This window comes from Scyliorhinus torazame, chromosome 1 (assembly GCF_047496885.1).
Source record: "Scyliorhinus torazame isolate Kashiwa2021f chromosome 1, sScyTor2.1, whole genome shotgun sequence".
NCBI classification, from domain to species: Eukaryota; Metazoa; Chordata; class Chondrichthyes; order Carcharhiniformes; family Scyliorhinidae; genus Scyliorhinus; species Scyliorhinus torazame.
In genome coordinates this window covers 46,982,448-46,999,510 of record NC_092707.1, presented here as the reverse complement: position 1 = coordinate 46,999,510, position 17,063 = coordinate 46,982,448, and the positions used below count along the sequence as shown (strand labels likewise).

Here is a 17,063-nt window from a genome sequence, read left to right as displayed (position 1 = left end):
TTACAAGAAAGCATAGTGTTGAACAGTTTCTTCCAAATTCCTGCTGCTTTTAACTTCCATATCAGATAATGATGTCTGTATAATAGGTTACACTAATTATTACACATATGAACATCATTGTCCCCAACTCTAATTCCGGAGCATTAGATGAAATCTTTATTTGTATTTCAGGTTCATACAAGCTGGAAACCTTTTTGAGGATAAAATGAGCCCTTTACTTTTTTCCTGCCTATATCTAGTATTCAACTCTACTCTGGTAGTCACTTTTAGCAGTTTGTGCAAACAGCCAAAACACACACATTTGTTCTTATTAAGGTTCAGATTGACATGTATTGGAATGCCAACTACATTCCCCTTCGAACGTGTCCAATTCTCTTACATTATGCATCAATATATTGACACCTTCAATGTGTACATAGATCATCTGGGTAGTTTTGTGATCAAGTTCCCAAGCTGATGTGACAGCAAATGAAAGTCATGAAAATATGGATCCTTTTCAGAAAGTACATTGAATATACTTAACTTGGAATTTGTTTCATTCAGTTCCAGTTTCATGAAGATGTACCTGTTGAAGACAATATAACAACCCAAAGCCTCTGATCTTTGGGAAGGGGCGGACAAGGGTTGTACTCTGAAGCTAGCCCAGAAAATGCCCAAGGGGAATCCCCAGAAGTCCTCGGGTAACTGAGAAACATAGACAATAGGAGCAGGAAGAAGCCAGAATAACAGAATTTAATGCTGAGACAGTTGAAGGTAATAATAGGCCACACGATTGGCTCAATTCGCCCTCAGTAGGGAGCCACACTGCTTAAAGTTCCCGCTCCCTTTGTGATGGGAAAACACCTGCTAGCAACTCTCCTCCAGGTCACACACGCAATTCTAATTTGGAAATGTCTTTATCATCACAGGGTCTGAAGTTAAAAACTCACCACTATTCTTAGAATACCCCCTAAACCAAAAAGTGCCGACATTCTAAATGGTGAACAGGGATTCTCACTCCCTGACTCCTATGCAGGCTTAGGTGGGTGCTATTCAGGTCAAACTATATTTTCAAGTTATCCCCCGGTATAACCCATACCTTCACAGAAGAATTTTGCCTACTTACCACTTAGTAGCATCGATATCCTGGGCCCTGCGTTGCTAAGTAAGTAAAGTAGGCTTTGTGATAACCACTGTTTCAGGTTAAAACTTTCAAGTTATTTTATTATTATATTTTTTCATTTAAAAGATCTTGCTTCTGGATTCTCCTGGTTGGTTGAAGAGACCTTCAGGTCCACCTTGACAATCACTTTTCTTTAGCTTTTGGTCTTCCTCAGATAGATTCACTGTTCTGCTCGGTTGCTATGCTCTATCCATCCCATGTACTGAGCTATGAGAGCTGACTCCCTCTCTTTAGCTTTTGGCCTGTCTCAGATGGATTCACTGTTCTGCTCGGTTGCTATGCTCTATCTTTCCCATGACCGAGCTAACTCTGCTGGCTGTCCCCTTTCTTAGAGTTTATATATCTTTCTAACAGTTATTAAGTTTTTATGACTTTATTGTAAAGTAACTTTATTTCACTTGGATTGTAAAATGTGCCTTTAATCTGAATTTTTCTAACACGACTAAGTATTCATTTTGAGCATGACCTCATCTCATAGATCTCTGATTACATTGTATCCTTTGCGATGTTCAAAATGCTTTGATTTCAAAGTGGTGTGACTTTTGATTCCTGTCATTTCTGTAGTTTTATTATTATCAAATTGTGTCCCCAGCTCGTAATTTTGACTTTGATTTGGGTCTAATTTGTGTTCTCATAGACAGGTTGTCTCCAGCTTTCTTTAATTTACCTGATGTCAGCAGAACTTCACACCTATACATTTGTCACCCAATTCAACTGAAAACCTTATCCATTCTTTTCCATCAGCTTACCTAACTTCAAAAGGAGGTGCGAAACATTGCTTTTAGCTGTATACTAAAATTCACTGATTGTGTCTTGAAAGATCTGCTTGTTTTGTTTGCTGAGCCGGCTTGACTAAGGCTTCTGCATTTTACAATCCTCTCCTGCAGCTGCTGTTAACCCTTTGTGGGATTTTTCCCTACATTCTCCCATGTTTCTTAGATCAGGTATTGCCAGACTTCCATGTTTCAAATTACATATCCTTCCATATTTTCAATTACAGGTCAGAATCCTGTAATCCCTCTGTACATTATGGATGTACCCGACACCACACCAACTGCAACGGTTAAAGTAGGCAGTTCATCAACATGTTCTTCTCAAACGCAGTTAGGGATGGGCAATTATGTTGTACTTGGCAGCTACACCCACAGCAAATATTTAAAATGATGTCCTGATGAGCTGAAAATTTCTGTCATTTTTTTGCTTTTTTGTTTTGATTTTCTAGCATCTCCAGTATTTTGCTTCTGCATTACAGAGATGATGGTTTCATTCACTAGGGAATGGTAGCAATTAATCTCAACTCTTTTACCTGTTCCTGACTTGTAGCTATTACAACCAGGTAAGATTCCTCAGAACCATCAACCTCACCATCATGTACTTTAAGTATGTCGATTGTATAGTTTGCAACACCTTGCGCAGTGACTGTGTTTTTCTCAGTTTGTACTCATGGGATGTGATTTAACTAAAAAACGGAGTCCGGCCTGGGTGGGAATCGAGGCGTCGTTCCCAGCGCTCCAATGGCACTCTGGGGTTTTCTAGGCCCTCAGCATGGAATGCCCCGCCAAGCCAGCACTTTGCCGCATATCCTGCACTGTGGAGCTCCGACAAGCGGAAGAGATTGAAAGCTGTTATATTACTTTGCGTAATATATATTACTCTTTTGAACCAGCCGAGTTGTTGAAATGAGCAGTAGTCTTCTTGTAAATATAAATTAATTTATTGAGTAATATAAATAAATATTGTGACTTCTTTTACTTAATACTCAACTAGTAAAATAAAGAAACAATTGTAGAGATAACTAAATAAATTATACAAAACAATGCTTTGATAACTAATGACTTCTTCACTCCTAATACCCACTCTTCCAGAAAGAGCGGGAAAGCTATTAAGCTGTTATATTACTTTGTGTAATATATATATTACTCTTTTGAACCAGCCAAGTTGTTGAAATGAGCAGTAGTCTTCTTGTAAATATAAACTAATTTATTGAGTAATATAAATAAATATTGTGAGTTCTATTACTTAATACTCAACTAGTAAAATAAAGAAATAATTGTAGAGATAACTAATTAAATTATACAATACAATGCTTTGCTAACAAATAACTTCTTCACTCCTAATACCCACTCTTCCAGATTTTCTTCCAGATTGCGCTCTTTTTGCAACTGCGCATGCGCAGCTTCTCGCGCATGTGCAGAACGGAATTTTGCCAGTTTGCATATTTTCTGGATGTGCAGATGTGCGTACATGTTTGAGTGCTCTCGCTCAAGGTGAATGCCATTCCAAATGTGCTTCTTCATCGAGTGCAATACTGCCTCTACCTCATGGTAAGTTCTTGTGCCATTTTCTCAAATTTTATATCGTAAGTATTCATTATACTGATTCTTTGATTGCTCGTGATAGAAACAGTTTTCCATTGTTATTTTTAGTTTTAAAACATTTTGCCTTAAAAGTTAGAGCCTTAAACTTTCATCTCTTATTCCAAAAACTATCTGATCATGAATCTTAGAATCACACAGCATTAAAAAACTGTACGAGTTTGAGAGCAGTATCAGATCTGTAATAAAGTTATTCACCAGTTCACCAACATTTTGAATACGCTTACGAAGTCTGAATCTTTCTAAAATTTCATTAGTTTGCATATTGCAATGGTCATCGAATTTCACACCAATTTGTTCAAACTTTGACTTATCTTCAGTAGCAGCAAAATTAAGCAAATTGTATATTTCAATTGCTTGCTGTCCTGCTAGGATCAGATGCAAAGCGATTTGTCTTGCATTAGATGCAGCGTTTAAATCACTAGCTTCCAGATAGAGTCAAAATTGTTGTTTAAACAACTTCTAGATTAAATTCAGATTGCCAGTGGTCTTTAGATGCCTTGGAGCTTGCACTTGTGAGTTCTCTGTTTTTGTCGAGAATTCTGAAGTTGCGATGACTTCTTCAATCGAATAGTTGATTCAGATTTTTCTTCATTTTTGTTCAAATTTCTTTACTAGTCTTTCTTAAAAGCCTAATTTATCCTGGTGCTATGTTATATTAGCTTACGTAATATATATATTACTGTTTTGAACCAGCTGAGTTGTTGAAATGAGCAGTAGTCTTCTTGTAAATATAAACTAATTTATTGAGTAATATAAATAAATATTGTGAGTTCTTTTATTTACTACTCAACTAGTAAAATAAAGAAACAAATGTAGAGATAACTAATTAAATTATACAATACAATGCTTTAATAACAAATAACTTATTTTCTCTCCAGCTTTACTATGTCTGTTCTCTCTTCACTCCTGATAAACACTCTTCCAGAAAGAGTGGGACAGCTATTAATATAGGTCCTGATAGTGTGACATCTACTGTTCAATTGTATGTACTAGCATTACATATATTGATCATGTATATTGAGATCTCTCGACCCCCCGGACGCCAACCCCGGATGCCCCCAATGCCCCAATTCATCTGTTAGGGGGTCCTCAAGGCACCACCCCCACACCACATACTGGCAGGGCACCCCCGGTCCTGATCCCAGTGTGAGCAAAATGCCAGCATGGCACCTTGGCACAGACAGGCTGGCACCCTGTTAGTGCCCCTGCCAGCTTGGAAGTTCCACCTGGGCAGCCTGGCAGTGCCAGAATGGCACCTGTGTGGCGCTGCCAGGGTACCCAGCTGGCACAGCCCAGGTGCCAAGTTGGTAGTGCCAAGGTGCCGGGGTGGCACTAGCAGTTCTAGGGTGCCAGCATGGCCAGAGGCCAATCACCCGAGGGCTTCCGATCACCTGGAAGACCCCCCCCCCCCCCCCCAAGTGCTGTTCTGCCTGGCTTCCGTTTGTGTGGACCAGTGCAAAACGGCTCCCAGCTGGGATCTCCTTGGCGAGGCCCATGGATGCCGGGTGACCGTTGAATCTGGTGGCAGCACAGCTAAGTCAGCTTTTAAGCTTTTTAGCTATGTGAGTCTGGGTCCCGACGTCTCACTGGATCACGTTAGGTGTAACGACCGTCTACAATCCAGCCTCGTCCCATCTCAATTCCGATGGATTGCAGCTGGTAAATCATGCTCTCCCAAGGGTAACTTTTGACTGAATATGGCATGCCACACAATTCTCATTTTTCTTTCTGTCCAAGTACTAGATCATATTTTTCATTCTCCCTGTGTCTTCATGGGTATCCTCCGGGTGCTCCGGTTTCCTCCCACAAGTCCCAAAAGACATGGGGCTGGATTCTCCATTTTTGGGACTATGTCCCAATGCCGCTGTGAAAATTGTGGTCTGTTATGCCAGGAAAAGTGGCATCAAAAGGCCATAGGTTCACCGTCTTGCAGGGGGCTAGGAGGCAGCTGTCATAGAGCTCGCAGCTCCAGCTGTCTATACGGCCCCCCGCACTTCCGGGTCAGAGACCGCGTATGCGCACGGTGTTGGCTCCAGTGGCCGTGCTGTGCTCCATGGCGGATTCAACCTGTGGACCTGGATCACCAAAATAGTGCCCCGCATCAGCCGCTCGCCCGACCCGGATCGCACGCACATATAGCCCCCAGTCCCGAATGAAGCCCCCCCCGGCCTTCCGATCGGCCCTCCCAGACTGTGGCGGCCCAGGACTGAGTCGGCAGACGCCACGCGAGATTCCCGAACGACAGGACCATATTAGAACCACGCCGTCAGGAATTCAGCCATTCGGGGACGGAGAATAACGGGGCGGGCCTCAGGCAATGGCCTGAGGTGGTGGGTACTCGGCGAGGCATACTCCCCGATTACGCCTCTTTTCGGGGGGTGGAGACTAGTGGAACCGGCGCCAGTCCCGATTTCGCGCGGGAAAAAGGATTCTCCCCGCCGTCGCCGAATGCGATTTTGGCATTGGAGTGCGGAGCATCCAGCCCATGATGTTGAGTAAATTGATCATTCTGAATTCTCCCTCTGTGTACCTGAACAGGCGCCGGAATGTGGCGACTCGGGGCTTTTCACAGTAACTTCATTGCAGTGTTAATGTAAGCCTACTTGCGACAATAAAGATTATTATTATTATTGCAGAGGCAGGAGTCCAATACATCTGGAACATTTGGTGCAGATTTTACTGGGGGCCCAAAATTAAATGCTACTTTCATGCCAGGCTGAAGTAAAGTCTGCAGCACACTTGAAGACAAAAAAGATGGGTTTTCTAAGTTTAAAATATTCCTCTGTGGACCTTGGAGAATAAGGAAAATCAGATCTCACCGGTCCCACACTCCCTGTAACCCCAGAGGAACCATCCCTAAAACCTTCTACCCACCATATCCCAAAGGTGACACACAGCCAGGACCTGATCCAGAGCCTCTGACAGCTACACTTTGCTCTCTTCCCATCAGCTATTTTGACCTTTGCTAACTCAAAATGGAAGTAACATTTTAAAATACGCTACATAACATAAGCAGCAACAGTTCATCTGTTGCAGACAGAACTCCACCTACAGCAATATGGCTAGAGTGGTCTGACTCAAAGTGATGCTCTTACAGGCGCATTATTAGGTTTCAATGACACTTGATCCATATTGCACTCTCCTGTGGCCACCCCTGGTAACTATTAAACTGCTCTTTGAAAAACATTGGCTATCACATCTTCCCAATTATGGTTTCCGTTCAGAGGATTTTTGTGCTTTTTGCTACATTCCACATAATGCATGAAATGTAAAAGGAATGGGATGTGGGAATTGAACCAATGAACAAGGAAAAGCTTTCTATTTATCGCCAGCCTTCTTACTACAGAACTGTCAAAAATAAGAATTAAACACCATGACAGAATATCGCTCTCATACCATGTTGGTTGAAAATAGTATTCTATTGTGCTTTTAATTGGGTATCAGTACTAACTTTGACACAACATGCGTAGTGATGGAAAGGAGAATTGGGAAGGGTTTTTGATGGGTTGCAGATCTGTCAATGCCCATTTTATATACCTCGCTGAAGTTAAGAGTTCTGCCAAATAACTCCAGTGTCCTCTCATGTACAATCTATACAAACTTAAAGGGAGTTTATTCAATTTTAAGTATTTTGGAGATAAATTCCAGTATTCAATTAGATTGACTCTGACGAGGCCTGTCAGTTAACAGCCAAACATTTCACTCAAGCCCTTTTCCTTTTCAATCCTTGCTCGCGGATAGTCCATCATCACAAATATATTTAATTATTGGGTAGAGTTTCAAACTTGTTGTCCAGGCATTAAGCTAGTACAGCAGTTCAGACACCCATTACAGAAACCACCTGACTTTTATTTAAATTGCAATCAATTGAATCAATCTACCTCAATATTATCATATTCTATTTATCTACGTTAAACCTATCTGACATTTTTTTGGTAGATAGATAGATTTGGATTTATTGTCATGTGTACCGAGGTACAGTGAAAAGTATTGTTTTGCCTACAGTCCAGGCAGATCATTCCGTACATGAAAAACATAGGACATATGATAAATACACAATTAAATATGTAGACATTGACATCGGGTGAAGCATACAGAGTGCAGTGCTACCCAGTAAAGAAGATACGTCAGAGACCAAAAAAAGGTTAGAAGGGGTTACTGGGTTACGTGGATAGGGAGGAAGTGAGGGCTTAAGTGGGTCGATGCAGACGCGATGAGCCGAATGGCCTCCTTCTGCACTGTATGTTCTATGTTCTATGTTCTATGATCAGTTCAGTCCGTAAGAGGGTCGTTCAGGAGTCTGGTAACAGCGGGAAAGAAGGTATTTTTGAATCTGAATCTGTTAACATGTGTTCTCAGACTTTTGCATCTTTTACCCAATGGAAGAGATTGGAAGAGAGAATAACCCAGGTGGTAGGAGTCTTTGATTATGCTGCCCACTTTCCCAAGGCTGCGGGAGGTGTAGACAGAGCCAATGGATAAAAGGCAGGTTTGCTTGATGGACTGGGCGGTGTTCACGAGTCTTTGTAGTTTCTTACAATCTTGGGCCGAGCAGTTGCCATACCAGGCTGTGATGCAGCTGGATAGGATGCTTTCTATGGTGCATCTTGAGGCACGATCAATTTGGCTGGTGATGAAGTTGAATTCAAACTGAGGCTTTATTAGTATCTGAAGTGTGGCCTCCTACAGCAGCTGACGAAATGGCTGCGAGCTGAACGCCACGCATATTTATAACCCGGCTCCTGGACGGAGCTAGCATGCAGGGGCCCAGGTGAACCTGTAGTGCAGGTTCTACCGTACAACCCTTAATTTAGGAACACAGTGGTTTACCACACATCTGTAAAAACCAGTAAGAGTCAATGTGGACATGCCGAATTTCCTTAGTTTCCTGAGAAAGTATAGGCGTTGTTGTGCTTTCTTGGTCGTAGCGTCGACGTGGGTGGAACAGGACAGATTGGTGAAATGAAATGAAATGAAAATCGCTTATTGTCACAAGTAGGCTTCAAATGAAGTTACTGTGAAAAGCCCCTAGTCGCCACATTCCGGCGCCTGTTCGGGGAGGCAGTTACGGGAATCGAACCGTGCTGCTGGCCTGCCTTGGTCTGCTTTCAAAGCCAGCGATTTAGCCCTGTGCTAAACAGCCCCTAGCACAGCCTGGTGATGTGCACACCTAGGAATTTGAAGCTGTCATCCATCTCCCTCCCCAGCACCATTGATGCAGATAGGAGTGTGTACGACCCTTCGCTTCCTGAAGTCAATGATCAGCTCCTTAGTTTTGCTGACATTGAGGGAGACTGTTGTCGTTACACCATGCAACTAAGTTCTTTACCTCCCTCCTGTACTCTGAAGCGTCATATCTATCGATTATCAGCACTATCAGCTTTTTAATTAATATTTCAGGGAGCATGATAGTTACTGTGGGAAAAAATGGTCACACTATCCGAGTGTCTTGGGCTGCCTGTAGGATCAGTGCACGGAGAGCTGAAACCCTCTCTGCTGAGTATGGATGCATTCTGTAATTGGGCCTAAGGCAAGGGCAAAGGAGTGATGGAAAGTGTTAAGTTCAATTGTCTATATTTGTGATGTTCTGGAATATATTAATCTAATCACTGGTCTTTATAGTAATGAAATGATGGGAAGAGATTGCAAGGGCAACATAACCACAGTAATAAGATGATTAGAAGAGACTGAAGAGAAATAAGTGCAGATTTGTTCATTCCATGCTGTTATTCCAATGTCACTTGGATGTACCTTTAATGGATCTTGATTTAGTGGCAAAATGGATAAAATGTAGAATCAGAAATGGAACTGGTATAAGAAATGAGCGAGGCTTCAATTTCTGTAGTCATGCTGGAATCATGATTTGTGATATACTGTGTATATAATGGACTGTGTCGTGCAATCATAGAATCATAGAACCCGACAGTGGAGAAGGAGGCCATTCAGCCCATTTAGTCTGCACTGACCCTTTGAAAGAGCACCCCACCCAAGCCCGGTAGCACAATGGTTAGCACTGTTGTTTCACAGCGCCAGGGTCCCAGGTTCGATTTCCAGCTTGGGTCACTGTCTGTGCGGAGTTTGCACATTCTCCCCGTATCTGCATGGGCTTCCTCCGGGTGCTCCGATTTACTCCCACAAGTCCCAAAAGACATGCTGTTAGGTCATTTGGACATTCTGGGCTGGATTCTCCGATTTTCATGCTACGCCGTGACGCCGGCGTGGGAACGGTGGCGTTTTATGACCGGAAAATCGGCACAAGACAGCCACCGATCTTTCGTTTGGTGGGGGCAAGCAGGCAGGCAGCATAGAGCACTCGGCTCTAACTGCCGATATGGCCGGAGAATTGGCAGGTCCTTGACCGCGCATGCGCACTGCGCCGGCCTGCAGCGGCCTCGCCGTGTAACATGGCGCCGGCCGCACGCGGACCCGGCCAGCCAAATAGTGGCCTCCCTTTGGCCAAGCTTGCGACCCCCAACAGTGCCCCCACCCCCTGCCAAAGTCCCTGTGGATCAGCTCTTCCCTAACTGCGGCAGTGCTGGACTATGTCTGCAGCCGCCCCAGTCGGGTTCCAACAAAAAAATAGCATGAGAGACCCACGCCATCGGGAACTCGGCCGGTCGGGGACAGAGCATCGGGGGGGAGTGCCTCAGGTAATGTCCTGAGGCCGTCGATATGGCATGTGGCGTACTCCTAGAGTAAGCGCTAGCGGCGCCGCCCCAAATTTTGTTGCAAATGGGGATTCTCCAGCTGATTGCCGAACGCAATTCCATGGTCGGAGACCACAGAACCCCGCTCTTTGAATTCTCCCTCCGTGTACCCGAACAGGCGCCGGAATGTGGCGACTAGGGGCTTTTCAAAGTCACTTCATTGCAGTGTTAATGTAAGCCTACTTGTGAAAATAAAGATTATTATTATTATCCCAATAACCCCTTAACCCAACCGACACATTCCTGGACATTAAGGGGTAATTTAGCATGACCAATCTACTGAACTTGAACAGCTTTGGACTGTGGGAGGAAAATGGTGCACACGGAGGAAACCACGCAGACACAGGGAGAATGTGCAAACTCCACACTGTCACCTAAGGCCGTTGCTATAAATATATCCTGTCTTGCTTGTTCCTACATTTGCCATAACTCTTGTTCTGAACTGTACCTGTTTTGCACTGAAATTTGCTTTTTTGTTACTTTGTTGCATTAATTGTAAAAAACTGAAATAAACTAATTGAAATATATTTTTTAAATATATAGTTAAATTTGTATGACATACCTATGGTGAATTTTCCAGCCGTTCCTGCTGGCAGGATCATCCCATCCTGTGGTGTTTTTTCCAGTGGTGTGGCCAGTGAACAACGCAAAAGGCTGTAGACATCAGTGGGACCAGAAGATCCCACCACCAGCCAATGGCAAGCCATCTCTGCTGCCAGAAAACATGCCATGGGTGGATGCAGAAAATCCCATTGCCAGAACTTGTATTTCATCTTAACATGGTTCCTGAGATCTGCCCATGGTGGATACTGGGTGAGTTTATCTGGGCAATGTAAGGGTAAAGGGTTGTAGTTGAGGGTGCATGGGGTTTGGCACTAAGTTAGCACAAGGGCTATAAAGGGCCCTAAGGATTAATTGGCCACTGAATCATAGATTATCATAGAATTTACAGTGCAGAAGGAGGCCATTCTGCCCAACAAGTCTGCACCGGCTCTTGGAAAGAGCACCCTACCAAGGTCAACACCTCCACCCTATCCCCATAACCCAGTAACCCCACCCAACACCAAGGGCAATTTTGAACACTAAGGGCAATTTATCATGGCCAATCCACCTAACCTGCACATCTTTGGACACATCATAGGTTGGAATGAATGGTATAAGGGCAATAGGGATGGGTGGGGGGAATGAGTTAGTGTGTAAGACCATGGGGAATGTAGAACCATAGAATAATGTCTGAATAAAGACCTGCAGTGGAATTCCCTGTTGGCAGGATCCTCCTGTCCGCCAGCAGTGCACCCACGCTCATGGGTTTCTTGATGGCGTGGGGTCACCACAATGGGAAACCTCATTGGCCAGCTGTGGGAAGGGAGAATCCCGCTGGGGACAGGGGTGCACCATGCCGGAAAACATGGCTGGAGAATCCCGCCCTGATATTGCATCCTTACAACTGCATGTGCATGTACTCTGATGTTTAAAGTAACATATGTTGCTCTTATTAACCTTAGTTTTATTAGCTCTAATTATGTCACCTTTGCTCACGAGTTGCCAGGTATCTTTCTGATACCGCCACATGGTTCATTAATCATGGTTATGATTAATAAGACAGCACACCGCTTAGTAAGATTGAAATCAATGGTCATTTATTATGTACAGCAATAAATACTTACACAATAATCCTACTTTCTATATCACTACCTACCACTACTGGCCAATACTTAACTTTTGGGAATGGCCCACCAGGTCAGGGAAACAAATGACTTATCGAATTGAGTCTGGCCTGCGGGATTCAAAAGGCTGATACGGGTCGATGGCGAGGAGTCTCTATCGGGTAGCGATCGCTGGAGTCAAACTTACGGTTTCTGGTCGATGTTCTTGCGAAGGTTGCGAGCAGGAGAAGAAGGGAGAGAAGGGGGCGATCTGAACTTGGCCCCTCAATTTATAGGGCCCATGGGCTTCCCGCCTCTCGGGGCGGCCCTTGACCCTGAGTCCCAAGTGATTGGACTTGTTCCCAATCACTGGGTTCGATATGCTCCAATAATGGGGCGATTCCTCGATCGGGGGGTGGTCGTTCACCTGTCTTTGTTTCGGCCACTGCAGGCGCCGAGAGGTCTGGCCCGGCATTCAATTGCTAATATGTTGCAATTGTTCCCGGGGATAGCCGATTAAACTGCAGATGTCTGGGTTGATGTGCTGCTAATGGTCGCAGGTATCGATCTGGGCTGACTTCCCCAGAGCCGAATACGCTATTCTGTCTGCAGCTGTCCGTTTGTGCCCTGTTGGCTGTTTTTCCCATCAGCCTTTTCGGTTAGCCATTTTATATCGGGTTTTGGCCAAATTAATCGGGAATCAGCCATTTTAGGTGGCTACACATAAATGAACTAAGGCAATCAGGAAGCAGTTCACACCTTCTCACACAGTGTTAATGAATAATGTGGGGACCTGTAACAGATCCTGTAAAGCTTTATTTGTCACTGGCCCCAGATAGAATTTTTAAAATTATTATCACCTTGAACTTCACATTACCAATCAGTTTTCAATCCAACTGATTCATCCAATTCTCTAATCCCTTCCCCATTGACTCAGTTGACTCATTATAGACCAAGAATATCCCAAGTTCAATCCTTCTTCTGCACTGACCTGGTACCAGAGTTATAGCGTGACTTGGCACCAGAGTTGTAGCGGCCATGCTAACTTTTCCCTCAGTGCCCCTTGGATAGGGGGAGGGCATCATTCACACTCCCACTTCTTAATTGCTTCTCAGCACTGCATTTGCAAATGTAAGATGGGGACAGAAATGAATGTGGAATAATGGCACTGCAATGGAAGCACCTGTTTGAACTCATAACCAAAACTTACATATGAATAATTGTTACTTGGCCAAGGTGCTGTGATACCATAGCCACCACGGAAGAGCAGCCGGAAGAAAGCATTCTAGAAAAACAAAATAGATGGCTAATTCAATGACTTCGTTAAAAGCTTCATGTTTGGAACATTATCCAATGTCTTGTGAAAATAAAAAGTGATTAACTCTACTAGATTGCCCTCATTTGCCAGACAAAAAGGCTGTAATGTCCTTTGGCTCCTTGAGGGGTTAACATAGCTTGTTGGCTAGTCTCTACTGTCGATTGGAAGTCTGGCAGATGATTAGAAGGTCTCTGAGAGAAAGGTCTAGTACAGATAAAGATTTTGATTGCAATGCTCCACCATCAGGTCCTGGCAGCTTAATACGGAGTCAGAAAGCAGGACAGCTGGTAGGGTGCTGTCTGATCTGCAGTACTGTGAATCACGGTGTATCAGCTGCCTGTGTCAGCTCATTAGTGTCTCGATAAAGCCATGGACCAGCTCCCTGGGGAGTTCTACCCTGTGAATTGGAGAACAAATCTTCCTGCTTGTTTAATTTATTCCGAACAGCTGCAAGCATAAAGATCTCGTCTTTATGACCTGATTACAAGATTGTGGCTTTCCTGTAAACTGGCTCACTCTGTCTTCCAAAACACACACGTACACAGTCAAATACCCAGAGATGCATACATGCATGGAGACACGGATAGACACACACTCTCACACGCAAACACAGATAGGGGCTCATCTGCACTGAAATCTCCTGGCTGCCCTGAGGGGCAGAGGGAATATTAAATCATGTATTATTCCTTCATGCAGTGATGAAATTTATTTCTGGCATGCAGAATTTCCTAGCGTCTGTTTTTGCAGAAAATTTGGGAAGAATCATTCTATGATCTCTTGAACAGAGTGGTATTCACAATATTTGATTCCCCAGGATTCCAATATATGAGCCCAGTAATGATACACGCCATACATACATATCTTTTGTTACATTTGTTTAGGTTATTTTCCAATCGATTAAGATCAGACATTTTGTTCCGAACAATTGTTATCCGATACCATAAACTCTCTTGCATCACCACCCACTAAGAATGCTGTGCCACCCCCCCACCCCACCCCCACGTGCCCCCCCCCCCCTCCCCCCGCCCTACCCCGACAAGACCCACCATCCACACCACATTCTTCTTCCTTTGGGATGGGCTGCATGGTGACAACGGTGGGAGCTTCCTGGAGTGCGATTGATGCTCAAGGACAATTGTTGACATGGTTGCCTTTGCCATTCCTTGCACACTGAATGCAGCATTTCTATTATAAATTCAAATCATTGATTCTTCAGTAAGATTTTGTGAAAGGAATTAGAATGTGGCCCCTCCCACACTGATGTGAGGCAAAATGAACCTGTGCTCCACCACAATCTTGAGAGGCTTTTGCAGTCGTGCTACTGAGAGTCAGATAGTTTTGTGTCTCTAATCCAGACTTGATTAGCTGAAATGCAGGACCCCATTTGTTTCATCCATTTTTGTTGGTCTCACTGCTCCAAGGAAAGTTGCAGGCTTTGTTGTAATTTGCCTTTAAAGAATATCATCATGACATCACTGGAAGGAAATGTGTCATGTCTTACTTTCACTTTTGCTTTGAGCAGAAAACACTCACACAGCTCTGATGCCATTAAGCTTTATAACTCTATATAACTGTTCCCATATGCCTAATCTTAATAAATGAACCTGTGGTAGTATGCATTAGGGGTCATGTGGGACTGTGAAGCCATGATGTCATTGGCTGACAGATCCCGGGTCCTGGTTGGACGTTGACCTCTAGCTCCACCCTGAAGGCGGAGTATAAGTACCTGGAGTCCTCCCCCGCAGGCAGTCTACTACCGAACTGCGGGGGAAACAGTCACGCTTAATAAAGCCTCATCGACTTCACTCGATTCGTCTCCCGGAGTCTTTGTGCGCTACAATTTATTAAGCGTGACTAAAAAGGACTATGGAGCTCAGGATCATCCCGGAATGCCTAAGGATCAGCCCCCACGCAGTGAACGCAGCAGCAGATTTCAAGCACTGGCAGACTTGTTTTGAGGCCTACCTCAGAACGGCCACCGGCCGGGTCACAGAAGACCAAAAACTACAGGTCCTGCACTCGAGGTTAAGCACGGAGATTTTCTCTTTCATCGAAGACGCAGAGGATTTCCAGACGGCATTCGCAGCACGAAAAAGTCTCTATGTCCGCCCAGTAAACCAGATCTACACTCGCTATCAACTCGCAACGAGACGGCAAAGTCCCGGAGAATCGATAGATCAATTCTACGCCGCACTACTCATTTTGGGACGAGCCTGCAGCTGCCCGTCGGTGAACGCAAATGAACACACGGACATGTTAATGCGCGATGCTTTTGTGGCAGGTATGAACTCCTCCCAAATCCGCCAAAGACTTCTAGAAAAATAGTCGCTAGGACTCTCAGAGGCACGGGCCCTAGCAGCCTCCCTAGACGTGGCCGCGCGAAATACCCGCGCCTACGGCCCCGACCGCGTGGCAGCCCATTGGGCTCCATACGTACCCATCACGACAAACCCACCCCCCCCGGACACCCCACAGGCTTGCGTGGTCCAAACACCAAGTCGCACCGGGGGCGCCCGCTGCTATTTCTGCGGCCAGGCGAAACACCCCCGGCAGCGCTGCCCGGCCCACGCAGCGATCTGCAAGAGCTGCGGGAAAAAGGGCCATTTCGCGGTTGTGTGCCGGTCCCGCGAGGTCGCCGCTGTCCCGGGAGGACAGGGAGCCCTGCACGCCGCTTACGCTCCCCAACCACCCCTGCGCCCCATGTACGACCCGCAGGCGCAGCCACTCTGGGTCCCGACCACCGCGGTCCCGGGAGAACAGGGAGCCCTGCACGCGCTTACGCTCCCCAACCCCCCCCCCGCGCCCCATGTATGACCCGCCGGTGCTACCACTTTGGGTCCCGACCACCGCTCTCCCCGGAGAAGAGGGAGTTCTGCGCGGCTCTAACGCCCCCCAAATCACCCCCCCCCCCCCCGCGCCCCACGTATGACCCGCCGGCGCTACCAATTTGGGTCCCGACCACCGCTGTCCCCAGAGATGAGGGAGCCCCGCGCATTCCTAACACTCCCCAACCCCCCCAGCACCCCATGTGCGACCCGCAGGCGCAGCGATTTTGGGTCCCGGCCACCACGAGGGGAGGAAGGGCGCCGCCATCTTGGACCACCCCAGACCTGTACGACGCATGGGGGCGGCCATTCTGTCCACCCCCGCCGCCATCTTGTGACCCCCCAGCCATGTGCGATGCATGGGGGCAGCCATTTTGTTCACCCCGACGCCATCTTGGACGGCAACAACGGACCCCAGTGTCGACGGCTCCACGGGGTTCGAAGAAGACGCTCAACTACTACAACCACGTCTCGCTTCAATAACGCTGGACCAAGCTCGGCCCCGAACACTCCAGACGACGACGACAACGGTGCTGATAAACGGGCACGAGACACCATGCCTAGTCGACTCCGGGAGCACGGAGAGCTTTATCCACCCCGACACGGTAAGACGCTGTTCTTTGACCACCCACCCCAGCGCACAAAAGATTTCCCTAGCTGCAGGATCCCACTCCGTACAGATCAAAGGCTTCTGCATAGTTACCCGAACGGTGCAGGGGAGGGAGTTCAAAAACTACAGGCTCTACGTCCTTCCCCAACTCTGCGCCCCCACATTACTGGGATTAGACTTCCAGTGCAATCTACAGAGCCTAACCTTCAAATTCGGCGGCCCAATACCCCCACTCACTATCTGCGGCCTCGCAACCCTCAAGGTGCAACCCCCGTCCTTGTTTGCAAACCTCACCCCGGATTGCAAACCCGTCGCCACTAGGAGCAGACGGTACAGCGCCCAGGACCGGACCTTCATTCGGTCCGAAGTCCAGCGGCTACTAAAGGAAGGCATAATCCAGGCCAGCAATAGTCCCTG

General features: G+C 46.0%; 1 protein-coding gene across 1 annotated transcript in view; it reads right to left on the bottom strand.

The window, feature by feature from the left end:
* Positions 1 to 3,612: 3,612 nt before the first annotated feature.
* The window catches only part of LOC140414163 (uncharacterized), a 110,296-nt gene continuing 96,845 nt past the window's right edge, over positions 3,613 to 17,063 (bottom strand). Inside the window, exon 4 of the mRNA XM_072500964.1 lies at positions 3,613 to 3,962. Coding sequence (XP_072357065.1) covers positions 3,613 to 3,962 — 350 coding nt within the window. The remainder of the gene's footprint in view (positions 3,963 to 17,063) is intronic.